The 24,412-nt window shown below is 37.2% G+C and overlaps 1 protein-coding gene and 1 pseudogene across 1 annotated transcript; both read left to right on the forward strand.

The window, feature by feature from the left end:
• The first annotated feature begins 3,262 nt into the window (after positions 1-3,262).
• LOC131798774 (ryncolin-2-like) lies at positions 3,263-6,659 on the forward strand (annotated as a pseudogene).
• A 6,280-nt stretch (positions 6,660-12,939) lies between these two features.
• Positions 12,940-19,869, forward strand: LOC136279758 (TNF receptor-associated factor 4-like). The gene is made up of 5 exons (XM_066163843.1): positions 12,940-13,016; positions 14,469-14,939; positions 15,185-15,365; positions 15,564-15,670; positions 19,737-19,869. Exons 1-5 carry the CDS (start codon positions 12,940-12,942, stop codon positions 19,867-19,869), a joined length of 969 nt encoding a protein of 322 aa, XP_066019940.1.
• The last annotated feature ends 4,543 nt before the right edge of the window (positions 19,870-24,412 follow it).

Consider the following 24,412-nt stretch of genomic DNA (forward strand, 5'->3'; position numbering starts at 1 on the left):
GAACCAATCAGATTGCAAGATTCGTTACCGTGCCCTCTAAAAAAACAATAAAGTCCTAAATGTAATAACATTTAGTCCTATATGTAATAAGCTTCCAATGCAATCATTTAACTCCTTCGGTGCATTGTTGTTATAGCGGACATCCACATTGGGATGTTAAAGTGACAGCTGTTGCACCAAAAAACCGCTGACCAGTATACATGTCACATTACGGGCTCCCTGATATCAATCAGCATCTTTTTACTTGCTAGACATAAGAAATATCAGCAGTCGAAGTATGGTCCTTAAAGCGGTTTACTGATCGAGTTGAAAATCATTTCCAGCCCAAAGTGGGCTAGTGCTTGGCTGGAAACTCATAGGATGGAATCGATTGGTACGTAATCATTAAGAAAAAGAAAAAGAAAGAGAAAATAAAAAGAAATTGACTACAATTGATGATGAACTAGCATGCTATTGTTGATGTTATCGTTCGTCACATGTTAATCCAAAAGAAAATTATTATTATCAGAAGTGTTCCTGAAATTTTGCATATCAATGATATTCAGTGTCAACTGATTTTAATGAAGCATTTGAGTTCATTTTTTAGGATGACTATCCTGATTTATTCAATTTTGCACCTGGGATATTGCATTTCTAGCCCCCTATAGATTTACTCCACCTCAGTAATCAGTTCATGTACCATATGACTATAAGTGGAAACTGTTGAGCTTTCTTTTTTTCATTCATTTATTTATCTATTCATTTTCTCCCCTCACGGTGGGCAGAGGAGATGAAGACAAAAGATGAAATATAAACATTAGATCAACTGTAAAATATATGTTTTCCCTATATTTCGGTTCGGGAACCGATGAACCTGTCATAAGGAGCTAAAGGAAAACAATGAAGGTTCATTAGACCATCAACTGACCATCGTGTTGAATGTTGTCGCTCAATGGTTCAATTTGACTCTTGCGTGGAAAAAAGGCAACATGTCGGGACCTGTGATCGTAAAATGGGATAACATATAATTGGTCAGTAGATATCTTGCTCTGTAAGACACTTTATCATATAGCCAGCAGCGCACGCGGGAAAGATGAAGATAATCCTGTGTTCTGATTGGCTACCTGAGCGGGCATGATGGGCCCGCCTTCGTCCGCTCGGGATTCCCCGTATTGATCCCACGCAAGAAAACTTACAAAGTTCGTAACTTTTGGACAATGTTGGCATATACATAGAAAAAAAAAAATAAACGAGCCTCTTGAGTTTATTGTGCTGCAAACACAGTTGGCTTTCACTATCGACTCTCGAAATAAAACAGGCCATTCTTGATTCTTATCTAAGCGAAATCTTTTGCTATACAATGAATCCTTTAATGATTAAGCCAAGAGACTATAAACTCTCTTGAACAAGCTTGTATGGTCAAGATTACTTACACTGATGACAGAAGTATATCATCAAAATCTGTCACACTTAAGAGTCTGAGCCAATGATATAAAGAGAGCTACTGCTCAGCGTTCTCATTGCTTTTGCGTCCGTCAATTTGATGCCAAAAGTACATCAGTATCAGTATAAGGTTTTGTAGTCAATGCTTCTCAACGCACATCTTTAGCAAATTAAAAGACGCTGAGTAATATCAGTGAGCCCGCAATATGCCGTGAATATTGGTCAGAAGATTCTTTGGTGCAACAGCTGTCACTTTCACGTCTCAATGTTAGCGCAGTTAAACGATTACATAGGAGCCTTATTACATTTAGGACCGAATGTTATTACATTCAGGGCTTTATTACATTTAGGACCAAATGTTATTACATTTAGGAATTTATTACATTTAGGACTTCAACAATCGCCACTTAATATGTATTTTTAGTTGGAATTTCGCGAATGACTGGATGTGCTTACCATCCCTCACGGCGCCGCAAGTTGACCTTAGCTTAACGTATGAGAACGGCGTTGAGTTCCAAATGGAATCTTAAGTCACTCGCCCTCGGGGTTTCTTTTCTCAGACCACGCAAATTTTCATGATTTCATGTTGTTATTTTGCAGAAGACGGTTGAAATCCAACATTCAACGCATCAATTTGACGAAGTACACAACATGGTAAGGTGCGATTCCTGATTCTAATTTCATGATACCTCGCTCATTGTATAATCGCCTTCGTGATATTACGCTAATTCAGCTTGATTTCTGGTTTTGTGCGCCTGCCTTTTCATGTTTTTGTCTGAGCAAGTACTAGAAGTCACCTACCATAGAACCCAGATGCAACTCCAAAGCGATTGATATAGGACCTCGGTATGGGAGAGATGTATGCGATTGGATGCGTTTACCGGCACAACTGATAGCCTGATCTCAGTTTTATGACCCAACCTGAGTTGTCTACTTTCTTGCGAGTAAAGTTTTCTAACTTTCCGACTGAGATTGCTCTGATTGGCTCGAGGAATAATACTTCTGTCGTCCATTCTTGGTTAACCCTTTAACTCCCAATATCTGATTGTTAGTTCTCCCCTCTAGCTCCCACACAATTCCTTGTAAATTAGTTGCTAGAATTTGGTGAAAGATCAAGATATAAACTTCTACCTAATAAGTTTGAATACTCTCATTAACCGTTTGCAGGAAATAGTGTGGAAACTATAGGGAGAAGTTACATGTTAGTCACTTCTGGGAGTTAAGGGTTAAATTGTTGTACCGGAAGCCAAGAAAACTCATAAACGATGGTTACTTTTATTACTTTGATACCGTGTTTCTGCCCATATATAGAAGAATTATGCGAATTCAGCCGCTGTCTTTGAATATCTTGTTTATCGTTGGGGCAAGAACTGGAGTTTAGCTGCCATACAGGTCAATGACTCCAAAACGACTGGAGCAGGGCTGTAGAATCGGAATAAAATCATTGGACTGGATATGTCTACTGACACAACTGACAAGCCGATGTTAATTTTATGACCCAAGCTGTTTTGTTACTTTTCTTCTGAGAAAAATGTAGTAGTTTTTAGACTGAAATTGTTTTGATTGGCTTGATGATACTTTAGAAGACACTCTTGAATAAATTTGATGACCCAAGTGAAAAAAGTATAAAAAAAAATAGTAACGTTATAAAGATTGCCTGATATTTTTTAAGAGGACACCTATGTAATACTAAAGAATTTGTCAAAGGGGATGAAAACTTATCATCATTATAGTATACAAGAAAACGAAAGTTCTCATAACATTAGATTGATCAGACGGTAAATTTAAGAATTACAAGCTGTGTCGAAGGCCGCATAAAAAAAGTGAAACAGCTATGAACATGTACCTATGGGTCTTTGCGGCGTTTAGGATACTCAAGGCTATCACACAGGGGTCAACTCACTTTTTAGAGCCTGATTTTAGGGCGGCTAACTTCGCAAAGGTGATAGAAGATCGAAAACTCAACGGGACAATCTTAAGAGAGCTTGAAATGGCTTCTGAGATCTCTTGCCAGTTTGAATGTTTTTCTGAAGACCGATGTATGTCATACAACTTCCTTTCCATCCATGGAAATGAGACAAGTACATGCCAAAATGCAACTAAGTGATCTGACCGATTTGTTAGTCGAGTTAATTTTACCAAAGAACATGGAGCACTGTTTAAAGGAATACAGGTAATAATACTGGTTGGTGTTAGTATTAGAGAGCTATGAAGCATTGCATTGATTTCAATAGAGTGGGAGGGCTGGAGAGTGAAAATATTTAACTCGGGGTCATAATGTAAAGACTGAGCGCAGCGAGCTCCTTGAGTCTTCGCCACGAGCCGAATATATTCCAGTATGGCCCTGTTAGTCAATAAGCACTTTAACACATGACCACTACTTCTCGAAACTTTGGAAAATTTTGTTTCAGCTTAAGTAGGACCCGAAAGACGAGTGCACGCGGTACAACCACAAGAAAGATCCTACTTTAAAAACTGTTCTCTTTATTTTTTCGAGTCAGAACAAGAAAATCAGAATTCATCGAAAAACGGGTCTTATTTTCTCACTTCTTTATTTCCACCGAGCACAAGTCCACAGTTAGAAGCTTTCTTTGTGATTGCGCACGGGGTGTCAGGCGAGTCATATATGTTATATGTTTTCCTACTTTTGAGCGTGCAGCCCTAAAGGTTATGACGCCATTAATTTTTATTTTCATTACAGACAATAACGTTGATACTCTCAGTGTGTTATATCCTCAGATGTTGAATTCATAGATTGCCCCAAAAACACTATTATCAAGAAAAAGATATAAGATCGACAAAAGGCAGGAAGTTCTTGGCCCACTTAACGAAAAAGTCCTCCTTCAACTTTAAAGTATGAATATATATGTAAGGCAATTTTATTTCCTTACTTTTAGAGAACCTGCAAACAAGATATTCCGTGCACAGAGAGTGAAATATGTGTGGTTGACTACAGATCAAACGCTGACTTTTGTAAGTGTAGCAGAGGTAAGGATAGACGTGGTTAGATCTTTGTAGTTTAACAGCTATGGATTTACACAGTTGGGTATGGATTTTCTCGAACAGAGTAAACAGTGAACGGTGTAATTGACACGCTTTTAAGTGCCGAGGTGCAGATTCAACTAGGAAATAAGCACTAGACAAGTTTACGAAAGGTGAAACAGGCAACTTCGAATATAACAAACAGTTAGATGGCGAGAGAGAACATCAACTCACGTCGACTCTGTTGCAGATAGAGAGGAAATCCCCTAAACTAATATGCGATAATAATATTCTGCATGAGGTAAGAAATTTTGTGGTCAGTTATGACGGAAACAAATACGGTTGAGAAAGGACATTTTCATTTCACGCTTTGCAGGATGCTATAACACTAATATATGATCAGGAAAAAAACCACTTCAGGTTACTGGTATATCGGCTGGTAATGTCCGCGGCCAAGATGTTTAGCACGCTGGAACATGCCGGGACATGCCGGAAAAATGTGGGAACATGCCGGAACATGCCGGAAAACGCGGAATATCCTAGAAAATACCAGAACACCGGAGCATGCCGGAACACCGCGGAAAAACTAATAAAAAAACCTTAAGATTCGATGAAAAAATAAAGTTCATGGTTACCCGGTGTTCCAGGTTTTAACACGTGCCGAGATATTTGTCAGAAAAATGAATAATTGGTAGAGAAGCAAAACTTTGAGGACACTGTCTCAGTCAAGGACGTTATCAGCCTACAGACCAGCAAGCTAGAAGGGTTCTTATTAATTTTAGAACCCTTCCATTACTTATCGTAAAGCAAGTTGAAAGCAAATTTTGTCGACTTTTTTGTACTTTTGGAGCAGAATTTCAGATTAGCTTTTTAGTGTCACTATTACTGGACTCAACAAAACGAGCTCTTTTTCTTCCCTGTGAAGTGATAAAAATGAAAAAGTGAAATTCTTGACATAATTTTTTCCGCTGGCTTTGTTTCTTTCCGATGGAAATAATTGGGGGACAAATGCAGACATAGACGGGGGTTATTGTGTGATAACTGTACGGGTGAGTGTAACCGGTGAGTTAACACCACATGACTAACTATAAAGTAGCTAATTTAATTGCGTAGAAAATGAAAAGGTGGGTTATAGAAGTCGGTAACTTTATACTCTCAAAAGATTACACCTTTCGGTTTCTATTCTAAAGATTGTCCCAGGAACTGTCTTGAACATTATCAAAATGGCTCCACTTCCGACGGAGTGTATTTGATTTACCCTGATGAAGAAGAACCCTTCCAAGTACTGTGTGACATGACAACTAATGGTGGAGGATGTACCACCTTTCAAAGGCGCATGGATGGCTCTGTAGACTTTTATGTCGACTAGGAATCTTGCAAAAAAGGTTTTGGAAATCTGGAAGGCGAGTTTTGGCTTGGGAATTACTACCTTCACCGTCTCACTGCATCTGCCAACATGGTATTTCGAATTGATATGGAGGATTACGAAGGCCGACGAAAGCGATGATTACCGGCTAACGATCGATGCATACCGAGGCACCGCAGGCGATGCATTGCTATCTCTCAGTAGGCCTATCAGGTTTGTTTCAGACATTTCAGTTTTTCGTATAATGCTTAGCGAATAGTAATATAAAGCTAACCCTGAGAGCTCTGCGTAAGAACCGAGAAAAGTATTCATTACCCGCTGAAGATGAGGATCTCTACACTTATTCAAGTTAAACATCTCTTTCTGAAAATGTACTGCTACAGGCAATATTGCCAATAAAAAGATCCAACTTATATCTGACGCATATTGCTGACAATTATAGCTCCTTTTGAATTGGTGCTAGTAAATTCCTCTACGCTACATTATTAAACATAAAATGCGTTTTGTTGACTCCTAACGTTACCATTTGTCTTTCACTTGCCTGATGGGGGAATATTCTTTTTCTACACTTGCTGACAATGCAGCCTTATTGCTGACCATCCAATGTTATCAGTAGCATTGTTGTTCAGCTCTTCCTCAGTTTCTTAAAAAATTCTTTTTTCATATCAGAAATATGAAGTTTACAACCAAGGACAGAGACAACGACGTCGATAACAGTAAGAATTGTGCCTTGCACTATAAAGGCGCCTGGTGGTACAACTATTGCCATAACGCAAATCCAAATGGTTTGTACCAAGGAGGAGGAAACGCACAAGGAATTACATGGGAACCATTTCGGGGACAAGATTATTCGTTAAAGCACATCGAGATCAAACTTGGACCAGCATGATTTGTATCTTAGAAAATGTGTGTTTAAGCCTTCAGCAACAATGATAATGATAATAAGAATTACTTTAACAATTGTAATAATTATAATAATTATAATAATTAAAACAATTATAATAATTCTAAAAAATTCATTATAATGAAAATGCACATCAAGATGTTCCATGGCAAATAAATAGAAGGTCTGAAAATTATAAAAAATATGAGAAATCGAAGACTTCATATTAATGACGAAATAATGATTAAAAGTGAATTTATTAAAACAGCTTTGGTCCTAAACAGGATCTGCTTCTGAGGTGAACGTATTTTTTTATCATCTTTATTATTATTCTTATTAATATTTCTTTTTAAATAAAGCGCACACATGATTCTTTCACAACTGCGATAGAAAAAAATTAAGGAAATAATCCTCATGTTTTAATCAATTAAGATTAATCTTAAGGTTCGTGAATAAAATAATCAACTGATATGTAGCTGTTATTGCAAAACTTTTTTATAAACTTTGCATGCTTTGGTAAGGTCACAAATACTAGTTGCATCAACTGAAAGGCCAAGAAACATTTTTGAAAGCACAATCGCACGAAAAGATTACCTATTAACTTTAAGGGGAATCTTCTTTGCGCAAGCTTTTGACTATAATCAAAATATTTTGGCCTCATAGAACTTCACCTTGATATGCAAACTAAACTTGCAATTCATTTCTATCGTAACTCCTTATAAACGGAGGCTGCCATACTGCTTGATATTATATTATATGAAGAAAGGTGCTAGTACTTGATTTACCTCAATTTCTTATGTAGGAATAGGGATCAATTCCCTGCAGTTACTGTTGTTGCAGAGCAAGTCGTTTGCATCACTTCAGTCCAATATAGACAAAGAAATGTCACACATATCTGGTGAAAATCTTCACCTATCAAGAGATAGAGATATCTTCCATGTGATTAATAAGTGTGTAATAGTTATAATAAAGCTTCTAGGTTAATAACATTTCACTTATACTTTTCCCATCAAACCCTTGCTGTTATTTCGTAGAATTATATTGATCTAGCTTGTTTTGTAGCCAATTTCTGACAGTTGTTTTGTCTCATTTATTGTCCGAGCAAGTTCCAGCATTTTGCTGCTCTAAGGTTCATTGTCATTAAGCACGACTAGCGGAGGGCTGTAATATCTGAACAAATCGTTGGATTGGACGTGTCTACGGACAGTTTCATCTTAATTTAATTTTATGACACAAACTGTTCTGTTTGCTTGCTTCTGAGAAAAGTTTAAGAGCTAATGTCAGTATGCATTAAACAAACAGCGGCAAGTCGCCCAAATTCGTTTTCTCTCCTACTCTCATATTTTGTAGCCCAATATGTTCTAATAATTGTGGTGTAGTTTTTTTGTAAAAATTTATTTTAGTTTTCGAGAAATAATTTTTTCGTTCGATGCTCAAATATGCAAATTGTCACCGTGGATATTACCCGAGTTGTGTGACCTCATATAACGAATGTACTAGACCAAAGGTAATTTTGTTAACACAACCCTTTGTTTTATCATCTAAACTTAATCCCCTGTTGTTATCGAAGCTGGCAAAGAAATATTTATTTTTTGGTGAATATTTTTGTCCGACATACTTTTCCTACGTCGAAAAGTAGCATCAAAACAAAGAAAGTTTTAACAATGACCGATATGACACAATCAACTGAGCTTCAAGCTTTTATAAGAAAAAAGGATGGTTTTAAAGTTTCTGTAAAAATTTCCTTGTGTATTTGTGTTGTTCTATCTTGAGACCAACTCACAGTCCGGCAAAATTTACTTCATAGCGATTATGAAATATACATGGTGCGCCTACTTGTCGCCACCGTTAACTGGCATAAATCACTACAATTTGCAAAAACATCTAACATAACACTCTTACCTTGTTTATTTATGGTTTTATTAGCTGTTTGATGATCACGTTAATTATGCTCTACAGCATTCTAGCCAGATTTCAGTTCCAGTTTATATATCTTCTCTAACTTATTATATCAGTTGCGTGACAAGCGTGACACAGAAATTCAAAGATAAATCAACCTCCGAAATACCAAGACATGGGTTTTTTTTCCTTTTTTGCATGACATCTAGAAAAACCTTTCAGGAATTACTGCATTCAGAAATCTAAAATGTCTAGATCCATCAATGATTCCTTTGCCGGCTGAAAATGTATGTATGTTTACTATAGTCAATTTGATTGACAAGCTACATACTGATTTAGCTAACTGATCTGTTTTATAAGCGTCTCATCTAACATGCTAACATGGAGGTTTGCTATTTAGTTAAATCGTCCCTGGTGGAACTTGTGGGTTTAGTTATCGAGAAGACGGATCATTCAAGGTTTCTGATAAACCAGTCCAAAAACTCTCGATCTAAAACGACCACGATACCTCGTTTTGCCACTCTGCGACAAACGAGGCTCGATTACGCAATCGAGCTTCGATTTTCCAATCGAGCCTCCATTTTTCAATCGAGCCTCCATTTTCCAATCGAGCCTCCATTTTCCAATCGAGCCTCCATATTCCAATCGAGCCTCCATTTTCCAATCGAGCCTCCATATTCCAATCGAGCCTCCATTTTCCAATCGAGCCTCCATTTTCCAATCGAGCCTCCATTTTTCAATCGAGCCTCGTTTCTTTAATCGAGGCTCGTATCGAGAAAAAAAAAAAAAAGAAAAAATAACGGAGGAGAGGTAAGTAGGGAGAAAAAATAGAGAGAAAGGAAGGAAGGAATGCACCAGGCGGCAAACGTAATTTACTTATTCGAGAGGGCCCAGGGTCCCGGAAGGGTTGTATCGGTATGGGTAGAATCCACTGAGCAAATGATTGCAGGCGCATTGATTGCTCAGCGATTGAACAAAACAGAAGGTAGGAAAGCCGCATTAGGCGCTTCTGTGATTTCATGCCAAAAGAAACCGCCAACAAGTTGTGAATGGGAGATGAATAGATGGAATGCGAGAAAGCACAGAGGATAATTTTCGTTTCTTGGTTTCCAAAAGTTTTACCCGCCGAAAATGGAGTGTACATCGCAGGTACAAAGCGGTTAAGCTTATATTATTTACTGTATTCAATAGTTTTAGGTACTTGTACTAGGCTTAACATCGGTCAATGCAGAGCAAAGGAAAATGTAGTACGACCCATAGAAGCGGAGAGGATGAGAGTCTTAAATTCAGTCTGATAAACAGTTAAGGAACTAAAGTGCTCCTTTAATTACATGGTATGTGTGGTTAATCTTCAGTGAGCTTAACACCCATAAGTCTCAAGGTGAACAGTTTCTTTAAAATTAGAATTTTCCTAAAAAAAAACCCAACAACAAGAAGAAAACGTTCAAGAGAGAGGACAAAGTCCTTCACACGGGGAGTGTATATCATTATTATGTATTTCTTTCTTTCTTTCTTTCTTAAAAACAAGCCTCGAGTGAAGAAACGAGCCTCGATTAAAGAAAGGAAGAAAGGAAGGAAAGAAGGAAGGAGGGAAGGAAGAAAGAAAGAAAGAAAGGAAGAATGGAGGGAAGAAAGAAAGAAAGAGAAAAAGAATACTGCAAATTAAAAAATTAATAATTTAAACCCATATGCTTTTGTAACGGCAAACTTAGAATCCCTAACATTGTGTGATGGACAGTATGCACCAAGCAGCAATAAATAAATAAATAAAAACAAGAAAAATAACGAGAAAATGACAAAAAAGAAAAGAGTAAAAACACCAGGATTAATGAGAGTTTTTATCGTGGGCGCAACAGGTTATTTTCGGCACATTTAAAAAAAGGTATAGTCTGCCTTTAGTAAACTGTAAGCATTCCCTCTTCGTTTAAGAAAAAGCGAAAAGAAAAATAGAGGAACGAAAAATTGGCCTGGCAGCGAATCTGGGTTTCTGGGCGGTCATTTATAACACGCGCTTTTTTTTCACAGTTTAGGTATATTTGAGTGATTCAGTTTTCGTTCATCTTTCCTTCCTTCAATAATCATTATCACAGTTTATTTCATATTATATATCTACAAACTGGAATTTATATTATTTTAAGAACTTAACTAACCCGTGAAGCCCTAAGTCTAGCAATCATAGAAATCCATTTACAACACCGTAAAAAAATTGAAAATTTTTATCGTGGATAGAGCGTGTCATTTGTAGCACAGACTTAAAAAGAAAAAAAAAGTCAGGGTCTAGCTTTAACAGACCACAGAGCATAAAATAGCGTTAGTTTTGGTGGAATTTGGGTACTCCCACTTCGTCGAAGAAAAAGCGGCAAAAGAAATCACATTAAGAAAATTAGCAGCTAATGAGGCTGACGCGGACCTACAATTAACCAATAAAATATAACATAGGAAATAAAACAATTTACCCTATTATATTGAAATATACAATTGATCAAAAATAAATAAAGCATCGTCTCTATAAAATAAAGCACATTGACAAAATAAAATTGCATGTTGCCTTAGAAACTTTGGTACAATATAATAAATATTTATATTATCTAATAATAAGCAAACTCGCTTTCCTTATTCATAGCCTCCTTTTCGAACGATAAATTATGGATATGAAATGCAGATGTTCTTAAGATGTTTTTCAAGTTAATTATGCTGACTCCAGAAAGCTCAACTTTGGTATTTATTAAGTTCCATCGGCTTACTTAGTCCTGGTTATTTTTCTGTCACAGTTTATGTGTGATTTAGTTTTCGTTCGCATTTTTCATCCCTACATCGATCATCATCAAAGTGACCTACATTCATCTATTTTTATCAGTATGATTTATGTTTTATGATTTATTTAGTTATGTTCGCAGTTTAAATGAAAGAAGGATCAAACAACTGACACGAAACATTTATTTTGGCAAAAACTTTTTTTATTTGTATTCTCAATATTTTGATTTTGCAGCGCGCCAATAGAGCCTTTTGTAATGTTTGCTTTCGAAAACAGTATGTTTTAATAAATAAAGCTTTAGTTATTATTACCTATTGTGTTTGCAGACTTGTGTTCTTTTCCCTTGAGTCTTTGGGCTTTTCCAATTCATTGATTCAGCAACGTGCCGCCAAAGTGCCAAGAAGTGAAGACAGTGATTTACAGTGATTTTTAATAAATAAAGCCTTTGTTATTGTTACCTATTGTGTTTGCAGACTTATGTTCTTTTCCCTCGAGTCTTTAGGCTTTAGTTTCTCGTAATTCGGCGAGGCTCCAGCCATAGGTACTCAAATTGATTCAATTAAACTGTGAAAAAAATACCGATTGATGATATAAACTGTTAAGCTAATATCGTTGCATTCTAGTTTTCTGTATGTCGTCTAACTTTTGTTTCCTTTCCCCGCGATGGTCTTTAAGAAAAAACAAACAAATCTCGTTAAGGCACGACTTTCAAGTACCATTTTGATCCGAGAAATTCACACCATGTCGGGAATGCACAAAAGACCATTTTTTATCCACCCCTTAGAAAAAAGAAGAGCCCATTCTTTCGAGAAGGATTCTCTACAACGGAGGCTTTGAAATACGTTTTTGGAAAAATTGAAAAGATTATGATGATCACGTGTCCCTCCATTCCGAAGGAAAAAATTGTGCGCGTCTGGTCTCCGCGCAGATTCACTACATTGAAAGGCAGTTTTATTTGTATAATCCTCACGTTTGCTCATGACTTGCAATCGTAAGGGTTTGCGGCCTCTTTTAGTTGTCTGGTTTTTTTTTTTTTTTTTTTTTGCAGCGTGCTGCCCAAGAGCCTTTTGTAATATTTGTTTTTGAAAAAAATTATTTTTCAATAAATAAAGCTTTAGTTATCATTACCTATTGTGTTTGCAGACTCATGCCCTTTTCCCTCGAGTCTTTGGGCTCAAGCAGAATCCTTTTTTTAGCAACGAGCCGCTAAAGTGCCTTTTGTGATAATTATTTTTAAGACAATTTTTTTAATTGATAAAGCCTTCGCTATTGTTACCTGTGGTGTTTGCAGAATCGAGTTCTTTTCCCTCGAGTCTTTAGACTTTTCCCTTTTGTGATATTTATTTTTGAAAAGAGCATTTTTGATTAATTAAAACCTTCATTAATGCTTGTTGTGTTTGCAGACCCATGTTCTCAGTTCCTTTGAGGATTAGGCTATATTAAACACAAGTCGTTTTCAATTGATTGATTTAGCATTGTGTAACGAAAGTGCCTTTTTAACTTAAGCATTGATTGCCCAATTCTCTAAAGACCTATTTCCCTGTGTGTTCTGTAGAGTTAAAGTGGGTAAAGTGAAGTGAACGGATATTTTATCGTTGAAAGTTACTCTCCTTTTCTGTGGTATTTGCTAATATGTCTGGATTGAGCCACTTCAACTGCGAGCTTTTACCCGATGCTAACACAGACGACCATTTAATTTGCCCAATATGGTAAGGTTTACTTTTATTGATTAGTTAACGTATTGTCTTTCAAAACTTGTCTAGGTCATAAGTTTTTTTAGTTTATTTGCCCTTTAATCTACCGGGCCATACGAGGCTGAATTGTTACCCCGAGTTCCATGAACGAGTTAAACTTTAGTGAGAACAGCAGCAACCTACCATCACTTAATTCGCCAATGTAGTTCTCTTTAGTGATCGCCGTGACATAAGCATAAGCCGACATAAGGACAATAACAAGAGCTAAAAATGTTCTTCTTGTGCTTATGCTATGCTTGCCTTTCGGAAATCGTAAGAACATAAGAGAAATAAGCGTTTGTTCTTCTTTGTGCCTCTGCGCTAGTCAAAAGTAGCCCTAACTCTCAACAACCGTCCCTTGTGAGATCATTCAATTTTCGTTAAGGTTCCGTACGAGAAAGTTTTCCCATGTGAGTTGTCACTGGACGTCGAGGCTTTGCTTGTGCGTGCTAGGGAGAATTGGGAACTTTTCCTTCTGCAGACCTGTCGAGCTTCATTGCGAAAGAAAAAAGAAAAGCTGACGACAAGGGAAGAGTCAGTTTAACTCCAAGTTCGGCAAAAAAGAGAATACAGATCAATCGCTAAGAAGAAGCCCCAAAACAAGGGAAATTTATGGCAACTGCGTCCTGACCTCAAAACTCTAGCGACTTGGTTCAATGCGTGCGGTGCAAAGTATTTAGCGGAAGTGCATAAGAATTCCTATTCAAACCTTAATAAGAGTTTGAACAATTGACAGTTTACATTCTCTTTTGGCTTGTTAACTTGGCAATGATTCGTAGCTCATTTACGATTAAAATTGATCAGTTTGTTTTTTTTCCCTGGCGCTCACTACCGATTCCTTTTCCGAAAGCTTTCACCTTTAGTCCGGGTTAAGTTAAAAGACGCAGTAACCCAAGATGCGCCGATCTAAATTGTGCCATAAAGGAGGAAAAATTCATTTCCTTGGCTCGTAAAAGTGTTACTTACATAAAAACAAACACTTCTCTGTCCATCATGAAACACTTAGCCCGGTGTTCTTTCTAGTCTAACCATATCTTTGAATTTTTACTCTGGTAATTTTAGTCGCGGGTCTGGTTGCTCAAGGCAGATTTACCATTACTTTTAGGGAGAATTTTGATCATCTTTTGTTAAATTCATGAAGTATCCAGCAAACATCTTGTGTTCTTTTGATTTTTGTGCTGCTTTCATATTGGGTTAGTGCTAGTCGGTTATCAAAAGACGCGATTCGGCTTATTACGGTAGCCAACGCTTGCGCTCATGTTTAGGTTTTTTGCATTTATGGGTAGGTCCCCGTTGCGGGGCATACGCTAGGTGCCACCCTTGACGGGATCTGATGCCAGTTGTGTGTTTATAAATCTTTACGTGGATCGAAAGCTGTAAAATGAGTTCACGTATTTTTTGTTGATGGAATCGCGTTCTATTTTTTAGCAAGGAGCTGATGAACAGACCCGTGTCCTTATTGTGCGGACACAGTGGATGCCAAGAATGTATACATCAGCTTATTTCAAATCAATCCGGAGGTGGACGGGAAAAGGCGTGTGCAGTATGTCGGGAGCCAATCAACGAACACATGTTGAACATCAGCATACCCCTCAGTTCAGTCATTTCCAAATTGAATGTGAAATGCACAAACGTTGGCTGCTCGTGGGTCGGTGAGCATGGTTCTAAGGAGAGACATCAAGAGACCTGCTCATTCCTCCTTCTGGAATGCCCCAATGGCTGTCCTGGATCGCATTTGCGAGATTCACTTGAGCGTCACTTGGAGATCTGCCCTCAAGAGAAAGTACCTTGCAAGTACTGCACTGTTGAGGTGGAGAGGTATATACTAGATCAGCATGAACCAACCTGTCAAGAAAAGCCCGGACCATGTCCATTAAATTGTGGCCATAATTTGCCCAGGTCAGTTATCATTCAGTTATCGCCATGAATTGATTCACAAAATTTTGTCATCATTTTGTTAAAGAAAAGAGCATGGAAAAAAAATTAATCAAAAGGACCAACACCCGGTTTTGCCCCAGTAGTAAAGCGCAGTTAAGGTAAAACTTGTTAAAATTTTTTTTGGCCTCTTAAAGGGTTAACCCGGTAATAGTAATAAAATTCCCAAAGAAGCCCGATAACGTAAGATCCATGTGTGTCTATTTCAGGTCCCATGTTCACCTTCATTTGGACGAATGTCCTAAAAGAATGATGAAATGCAGCGTGGCCGGTTGTAACAATTTCTACCAGTTAGGGATGGAAAATGCCCACAACGAACTTTATCAAGGAAGCCACCAGGCGCTACTTAAGAGTCAAGTTGAAAGTCTTCAGCGCGCGATTTATGACAAGGTTTGTTGATCTCATTTAGGAGACTCGTTTTCAAGTATAACAGTTGATACTTTTCATTCAGTTAGAATTTCGATGTTTTCGTTTTTATTTACTTTTGTTTCTTACTTTCAATAATAATAATAATAATAATAATAATAATAATATTATTATTATTATTATCGTTGTTTTTCTAAATATTGTTATTATTATTATTTGCAGTCTCAAGTTGCCGTGAAAAGGGAGTTTTCTAAGCGAAAGTGCTACCGGTGGACAGTGCCGAAGTCGTCAATCCGAATTCCAAAGGATATTTCAAGTCCACTGTTTGGGTTTGAAAGTCACACATTTCGGTGCCTGTGGAAGAGGACCTCTGGCCAAAATAGATTGGCCAAAATAGATTGCGTAATCGAGCCTCGTTTGTCGCAGAGTGGCAAAACGAGGTATCGTGGTCGTTTTAGATCGAGAGTTTTTGGACTGGTTTACCAGAAACCTTGAATGATCCGAGAAGACCAAGTCGTTCCCTTGCGTGATTGTTAAACAGACATTTCAAGTCACTTGCGGAGTTGCAAGTTTTCAGATCCAGAAAATGAAGTTGATCTTGTTTTGTCGCGTGCCGGCATCTTCGGGACGCCAAAAAATATCGATGATTTTACAAATCGTCCCACTCACAGATCAAATCTCGGTGTTGGGTGGAATCGTGGTTCCAATAGCAGATGTAGGGTGCCAAAAGAAATTTCCGGCCATGGTAAAGGTAGGGTTAAGTCGATTCCAAAAGCTGATAGGGGAATTAGCAAGAGTGTATCACAGATAGTACTCAAGATGTCTGGAAAATTCGTACAATCTGGGCAAGTAGGCTACTTACCACCGTGAGCAAAATTACGCGTGACGTCAGAGTTAAGTTTCGATTGGGAATTGGTTAATTGCCCACCAAAAATTCAGACACAGGCGGAGTTTTCTGAACTAATGTCTGAACACTCTGTTGTCTTTCTGTCTTTCTGCCCACGGTTGTAAAGGACCCTTCCGCACTAGCAATTAGACGCTGACAAAACATGTCTCTCTTCGCCAAAACCACATCAGAATTTGTCCTTGCTAAATGTCAAGTGTGCTGCAGGGGACCCTTTACATAAGAGGGCGGGGGTGCGCGCCTGGAATTTCAAAAACGATCGCTATAAAATTGTACAAGGTGCTTGAGTCTTATCCGTGTGGGAGTGGTAACAATTAGCCTGTTTTCTGTTTATGTCCTTTTTCTGTCTTTTTCAATGCTTCCGTCGCTCCTACAGAGGATTCATACGAATATGAGAGCTGTGCCGCGTTCACATTGTACAGGTAGAAAAGGTCGTCCAGAATGAGTGTTTCGTTCTGTAATGAAAACCCCACTAAACTCACTCAGAAATGACTCATTTCGAATAAAGTTTACGCTGGTTATTATATGACAACCGGTATGAACTCGTTCTTGTACAAAACTCATTCAGATATCATGTAAAGGGCACCTAAAAGTTTTTATTCCCAGTGCATCACACTTTGCTCGCCTGTCTGAATACTAAAAATTTCAGTAGCGTTGAAGCAACAACCCGCTTTTAACTGCTTCGCTGCCGCTGAAACAACGATTAGTAAAGAAAGCACATATTTTAATATTTTCAATTCAACGTAAACAAAAATCTTTATAAATGGTAAATATTCACTTGTGTCGGTATCAATTATTGCGTGACTAGCTTATGATATAAATGAGGGAGGGGAAAACCCAACCCAAAACCTGAGCTCTGAGCAAAAAGTAATACCCAGGCGTAATATAATAATCGAAACGGCTTATAAAATCATAAATAAACAAGGTTAGAGTGTTACGTTAGACTTTTTTACAAATTGTAGTGATTTATGCCAATTAACGGTGGCAACAAGTAGGCGCACCATGTACATTTCATAGTCGCTATAAAGATAAAAAGTAAATTTTGCCGGACTTTGAGTTCGTCTCAAGATAGAACAACACAAATACACAAGGAAATTTTTACAGTAACTTTATAACCATCCTTTGGTCTTTTCAAAGCTTGAAGCTCAGTTGATTGTGTCATATCGGTCATTGTTAAAACTGTCTTTGTTTTGATGCTACTTTTCGACATAGGAAAAGTATGTCAGACAAAAATATTCACCAAAAAATAAATATTTCTTTGCCAGCTTCAATAACGACAGGGGATTATGTTTAGATGATAAAACAAAGGGTTATGTTCACAGAAATACCGTAGGTCTGGTACATTCGTTACATGAGGTCACACAACTCGAGTAATATTCACGGTAAAAATTTGCATATTTGAGTGGTCGAACGAAAAAAGTAATTTCTCGAAAACTAAAATATATTTTCACAAAAAAAACTACACCACAATTATTAGAACGTATTGGGCAACAAAATATGAAAGTAAGAGAGAAAACGAATTTTGGGCGACTTGCCACAATATTTCAAATTTGTTCGATGGATGCTGACATCCTCTCTTAATAGCTTTCCGTTTAAATCTTACTGATTGGCGGGTGAAACAGTTTGTTCGCCCACAATAATTGTTTGATCGAAAGCCAAGAAAACATCCAGACAATACTGACTTTACACCTACTGATTGATGGTTTTAAGAACGGTCGCGTGATAATTCAACGGCGTACTCTGTTTTCATTCTGGTACTTTCCTTGTACCTGTTAGTCTAGTCTGGAAAAAAAAAATTAAACATTCAATCACTTTTCCTCATCATAAACTTTCTGAAGGTCAAGAAAAACATGCATCTTTGCATAACATTTTTTTTTTTTTGTACGGCATAAGCCGTATTTCAGAAGCAGACCTGAGAGCTGTTAACCTCACTTAAAAGGTAGCAGGGCAAGAACTGAAGGGAAGAATGATAAAAAAAAATAGAAGTGGATTCGGAAAGTTCCTCCCAGTTTGAATGTGTGGATGGAGAGCGATGTCAAGCAAGCTATGCGACTCTGATCGATTTGTTGGATTTGCTAACATAACACAGAGGAATGATGGTAAGCCAAATCTGTCTTAGTGCATCAAAAGTTACTTGTGGCTCAAAGTTTAAATCTTATCATCTAAAATTGTAGCTGGATCTCTTAAAATGTTTTCTAACTGTGATAGATCAACCTTACTCTACCTAACATAAAATTATGTCGGTAAAGTTAATAAGAATCTAAGGATTGTGCGACAATCTGGAGAGAAAGTTGCTGATGTTTGCCATAAGGAAAAAAGCCCGGAAGAGCGCTAATAAACAACATCAATAACAACTTCAAAACAGGTGGGCCACAAGAAAGAAAAATTTAAAACCACTTTAAAAACATCATTTTTGCAATGAAAAGTTAGTAATCAGGAAAATAAACCATGCTCCCTTTATCGCATATATCCTGATATAAAAATTCCGGCGTTATCCTATCCGTATATCAGTCGATGTATAGTTTTGAATGAGAATTTGAGTTCCTGTATATAGCATAGATAATGTACTTGAAATTAAGATATATGGCGGTTGTATTTTTCCCCTGTAATTTCAATTAAGCGAATTAGTATTTCAGGGTATTATAAAAGTCAAGCAACATTTTCACCAAACAAAATGTTGTCTGCATAAATTCGACTTTATGAACCTGTTTTCATCACAATTTTTTTTCTTTTAAGATGAAAAAGACAAAATCGTTGGAAAACGTACAACGAGTGTCGCTGGCACTGCTCACAATGCTTCCCGAGAGGCCTTGGAATGGTGTAATGGTAAAGTTTGGCTATCAGTGGTGATTGGTTTGGTCGCTTCTGAAGTCACAGTATCCATATTTTAAAATCAGGTGAGTTTGAGATAAAGCGAATAAATAACTTGATAAAAAATGATAATAATCGTAAGATGATAATGTGACCTTGAATAGAAAAAATAGAAGCGCTAGCTTTTCCCTTCATAGCGACATCATTTGATTTAGGTCAAATTTTAATGTAATATCAGGTGGCTTGTAAATGTTTCTTTTCAAGCTAGAATACACACGCATGCTATAAACACCAAACCAATAGAGGATCTTTTCTTTCTTCATTCCTTTTCCTATTCCTTGGAGCGTTGTTATATTGAAGCGGTCAACAGCGTTCGCGGGTCTTGATTACTTTACCGAGGATTAGGGTCTAACTTGTCTTTTATTCAAAAACGATCTTGATCACACGGGGTCTTATCCTGAACTGAAACGCTAACTATAATTTTCTCTCTGAAAAGAATTAGTCACGGAGGCGACAACCTAGCCAGCAAAAATTTCGCGGCTTCTCTTGGAAATGATAGCATTTAGCTCTAGCGGAAGCGGTTGCATCGCTCTTCATGCATTCAGGTAAAAGACGTGGTGGCTGACTTTACAAACGGTGGTTCAACAGATGACTCTTTTCAGGCTTTTTTCGACATGCAGATTGATGGTGGAGGCTGGACACTATTTTCTACGAAAGTGTCTTCGTCAAAGTAGCGTCCCGGGAATAGCAGCGAAAACAAGAGACGCAGATGCAGCAAGTCACATTCACCCAGACATGGGGGACTGGGAATAAGTTATGTTCCGGTTAAGTGACTTCAATACCATTCGGGTTAATAAAAACAGGAAGGCAGGTGCTCCAAATAAGGACAAAACAGACTTCGAAAAGTTCTTGATGGGAACAACATATAATATAATGTGATGTATTGCAATCCAAGGTTTTTACAAGTACACACGGTAGATCGCAAGGAGAGGATTCCCCCTTCTGGTTTGTAACATTATCAAATTTCCACATCGATTCAAACGGAGGGATATCTGAATTCCATTTTGACACGGACAAGTGGCTTAAAATATGGAATAGTGCTAACAGCTCAAACAGCTACGTCGCTTCCGACGGGTTACGGGTCGCGGGTTACTGTTATTTAAACATTCGCATCTGGGTGATGGTACGATACAGGCAAACTGAAGTTGAAAACTGAGATTTTTTTATTAGGATTTTACTCTCACTATTGGAATAAAAATTAGAATAACGAGAGGGATCATTAACACCTTGGCTGTTTAAAACTGTGTTTGATTGGTACACTGGTATATTTGCAGATAAAGCAATTGTATCCATGCGATGTCTCAAATCAACTAAAGCAATAAACACAAGCATGCAAAAAAAAAAAAAAAATGAAACTGTTCACATAGAATAAAAGAGAACCAGTGAAAAGGATATCCCTTTGGCGGTCAAACAGTTCCGGAAAAACTAATAAATGCCTAAGAATATCACATGAGAAATTATGATCATCTCCTCAGCTCTGTGTTAGTAAAGCTAGAGTTAGTAGGCAAAAAATACGTTCAACTTGAACAGCAGTAAAGTTTTGTGACTTCACTTAGAATTTCAGTGAAAAAAAAACAAAAAAGAAAAAGGAAAGTAATTTGAGAAAGTTATGCAAAAGTTCCCGATTGCTTTTATAAAGCATTCAAGTTTTTTCCGTAACACGAGAAATGAAGGAACATAGCTTCTTGATTAATATAGATTTTCTTAATACATGATCTGAAAGATAGCTTTTCGTAATAGCCAATCAGGCGTTGATATTTTCAGTCTTTCATAAGAATTTTCATTTTAAGATAATGATCTGAAAAAGCTGTATGTAGCCGGCTTCTTTATATGACTTTTATCCCTGTTTTAAGGCATTCGATCTAAATCGAAGTGAGGGAACAGCGCAAATATATTTCAGGTATTTACTTTTTTGTCACTAAAAAGGTCGATACAAGAAAAGATAAGATTAGACGTTAGTGAAATTTGACAGAAAAAGAACCCAGTGAAGGGCAGATCTTTCGACTCTAATGGAAGAAACTGGTATTTTTGCGATAAGGTCTGCCATCAAATACTGCGCATCCTTAAAAAGGGTATTAAGAATAGAAATTTTTTCACTGGTTCCTGATATTTTCCATATTACTTGTTAATATTTTTTTAGACATTCTCCGCTGCGATTATAACAATAACAACTTTTTCATGTTTTTATATCCGGTGAACTGTTTACAGCGACACGTTGTCTCTGGCTCCTACTCAGAAGCGGAAATAAAAGAAAGAAAAACTGAAGAAAAAAACCTTCTTAAGAATTACGTCATTGAGGAAAATGTAATTGCAAAGGTAGGGGAGAAGTAAACATAAAAATAATTTATCTATAACCCTTTTTTTTCTGGCATAAGGGTAATTTCATAATATCATGATAATTCAAATTGTTCTTATTGTCAAACGTGTAGAATGTAGCTTAGAGAAGTTTCAATGAAAGTGTCAGTCAAACATGGCAGTTTCTAAAAAAATAGTATTTGTCATGATAATTGTGATATAAATGGATCTTGTCGTTTTCTGAACAGCCTTGGAATCTGAGGTATATAATGATATTCCGAGAACATACAAGGGGATGTTCCCCGATAAATTAAATGCATTCTCGATCATTTTACTTTATTTGAGTATATTATTTAAACTCAACTCAATCTTCAAACTTCCCCTCAGCCAATTGCTGAAAACAGGACGATGGTGTCCAGAAGGACTTTCTGGGGTTTCATTATTGCTTTCTGTAAGCACTATTGTCTTTATTTCCTAAAGTGTCATTTTAAGCGACTAAATATTTTATTTAAACCTATTTCAAAAGATTGGAAATAGCTACTTTTAGACTTAAAGTATGGTTCTTATGAGAGTACCTTATGTTTTCCTCAAATATTCTCGCTCGAATAATATCAACTCGGGCGAAAGTAAGTGACACGCGCTCGGGAGAGACACACTGTGGAGAAATCTTGCTAGAGGACAGTACCAAAATAGAGTTACTGCTCCTTGAGAAATTATAGGACAACACAGCACCAAAGTTTATTTTCGCCTCTCTCTCGAGTCCGATCGGTTACGTTCGCTGCAGACCATGTTAGTGACTTAATTTATGCAGGGCATATGGTCGACAAAACAAAGTACTTTATTGCTGTTCTTCGTTCAATTTCCAACTTCATTGTGCTACAAAACGATCATCTCTTCAATTATATTAAAAAAAAGAGAGAATAAAACAGAAAAAACGAACCTTTTCCACGGTGCTCAGAATCTTTTACTTTTCGTTGTTCGGTACTGAATGCGCTCTCGCGTAATTATAACATTTGCATTTCTTATGGAAAAACCTGTCCAAACGGCGCTTGATTAGAAAAGTTCAGCCGACAAATTTTGAAAGCAAACCGAAAACCAAAAGAAAAGATGAATTATATGTCTAACGGTAAGAAATATTTTAATAGCGGTGTAAATTTATCGTGCGCTGGTTAATTTCAATCGACATGCGATATCTTTTTTATCAACTCTTTTTTTCGTTCGTTGCGCGATGCATGATGCTGAAATCGGCATATTAAATATGATTGCTTAAAATTCTAATAATATACATGGAAAAATTACTCAGTTCTGATTGGTTGAGATAAGTGCAGTTTTCAGGTAATTCAGTGCAGAAGAGAGTTAATTCAGTGCAGAAGAGGGTTAATCCAGTGCAAAGAAAGTAACAAATCAGACATTCTGATTGGTCAATAATCAAAGAAACTCACAGGTAGCCAACCAAATGCGAGCCTTGGAGGTCGCAACAAAATTTGAAAATTTTATAATTTACGAGCGAAACAATGGCCGGCTTTTTTAATAGGTTTTCTTTCGCCACTACAACTGAAAAACAGCTCAAACAACGAAAACACTGTAAGAAGCACTGCTTTTTCGTTGTCGGTTTGGAAAAAGTGGTGTTTAGAGAAGGGAATTGCCGAGGAAATCGAGAATTACGAGCCGACTCAGCTTAACACTTTGCTCGAGCGATCCAACGCTGAAATTAAAAACAAACATGGTTAAACCTCGGAAACGACGATTCCATTTCATCGAAATTGATTCGGACACAGACTGAACATTCCTTGTTTAGCGGGACTTTGAACTTTTTTGCGCCTTAAAGATGTGAAGATATCATTGCATATTATTCTTTTGATCGTACGCGGTTCTTTTGACCTAACGCACGGTTGGAAAAAAATATTTTTGCTCTTGATGCGCGCGCTTTGCTTATGCTTAATTATGATAAGCCATCGCGTATTTTTCCATGTATGTTATTAACACGTAATCACATGATTTTTCTCGTGCAATTTGGGATAAACAAGCAGTTGTTAATTTATTCAAAGACCACAAAATTGCACGAGCCCTATGGGCTCGTGCAATTTTGTTAGTCTATAAAAAAATGTACTCGTGCTTATTTATTCCAAATTGCACTCGAAATCATGTGATTACCTATACAAAACAAGGAATTTAATGACGTCTGTGCCGTCTAGATATCTCTGAATATCTACAGATCATGTCAGGTTTCAAAGCATCAGCGAGTAATCCGCTTAAGTTACGAACGTTATCCACTCTTGGCCAATTTTTCAATCGCTATAAGATGTAATAACTTCGGAATATTGACCTTAAACTTCTACAAAACGATTTGGAATTCTAATATAGACCACATGAGGTCTATATTAGAGCACGATGTAGGTATACACGGGAAGGGTTAAGTCTAAAGCTTCATTATATTATTATGATGATACAGTTTCCTCTATTGTTCCTCTTTTGCTCCTCATCAGTACTATTGTTATATCTTTCCAATGTGATGTCTCTTCCACATAGTTTTCATACAACCAGTCTCCGCGTTGTCTAACGTATATAGCTTTTCATAAAAACATTATTTCAAGTTTAGCGTTTCCTTAAACGTCTCTGAAAACAAGCTTCCATTCAAGATGCTCTGTTTCAATAGCTTTGGCGAAGTGTACTCTCATTTTCTCTTGGTTTTACAAGCAGTTGCACTAATAGTGGAAGTACGCCTTCAGCGAGTTGTCCCATCGTTTGACTCAACTCAGCTCTTGCAAGCTCCAAAAGGACATTATGTGGAACTGAATTTCACCTTGAAGATTTCATATCCATCACCATGCATTGATGACGTGTACCTTGAGGTTCGCGATGGAAACAACGAGTCTTCTAATCTTCTTGGTGTATTTTGTGGGAGTAATATTTCTGGTATTGTGCGATCCAGTGGACAGAACTTGTGGTTGAGAAAAATAGATAAACTCAATGACCCATGGTTCGATAACAATTTCAGCGG

Source organism: Pocillopora verrucosa, chromosome 1 (genome assembly GCF_036669915.1).
Source record: "Pocillopora verrucosa isolate sample1 chromosome 1, ASM3666991v2, whole genome shotgun sequence".
NCBI lineage: Eukaryota > Metazoa > Cnidaria > Anthozoa > Scleractinia > Pocilloporidae > Pocillopora > Pocillopora verrucosa.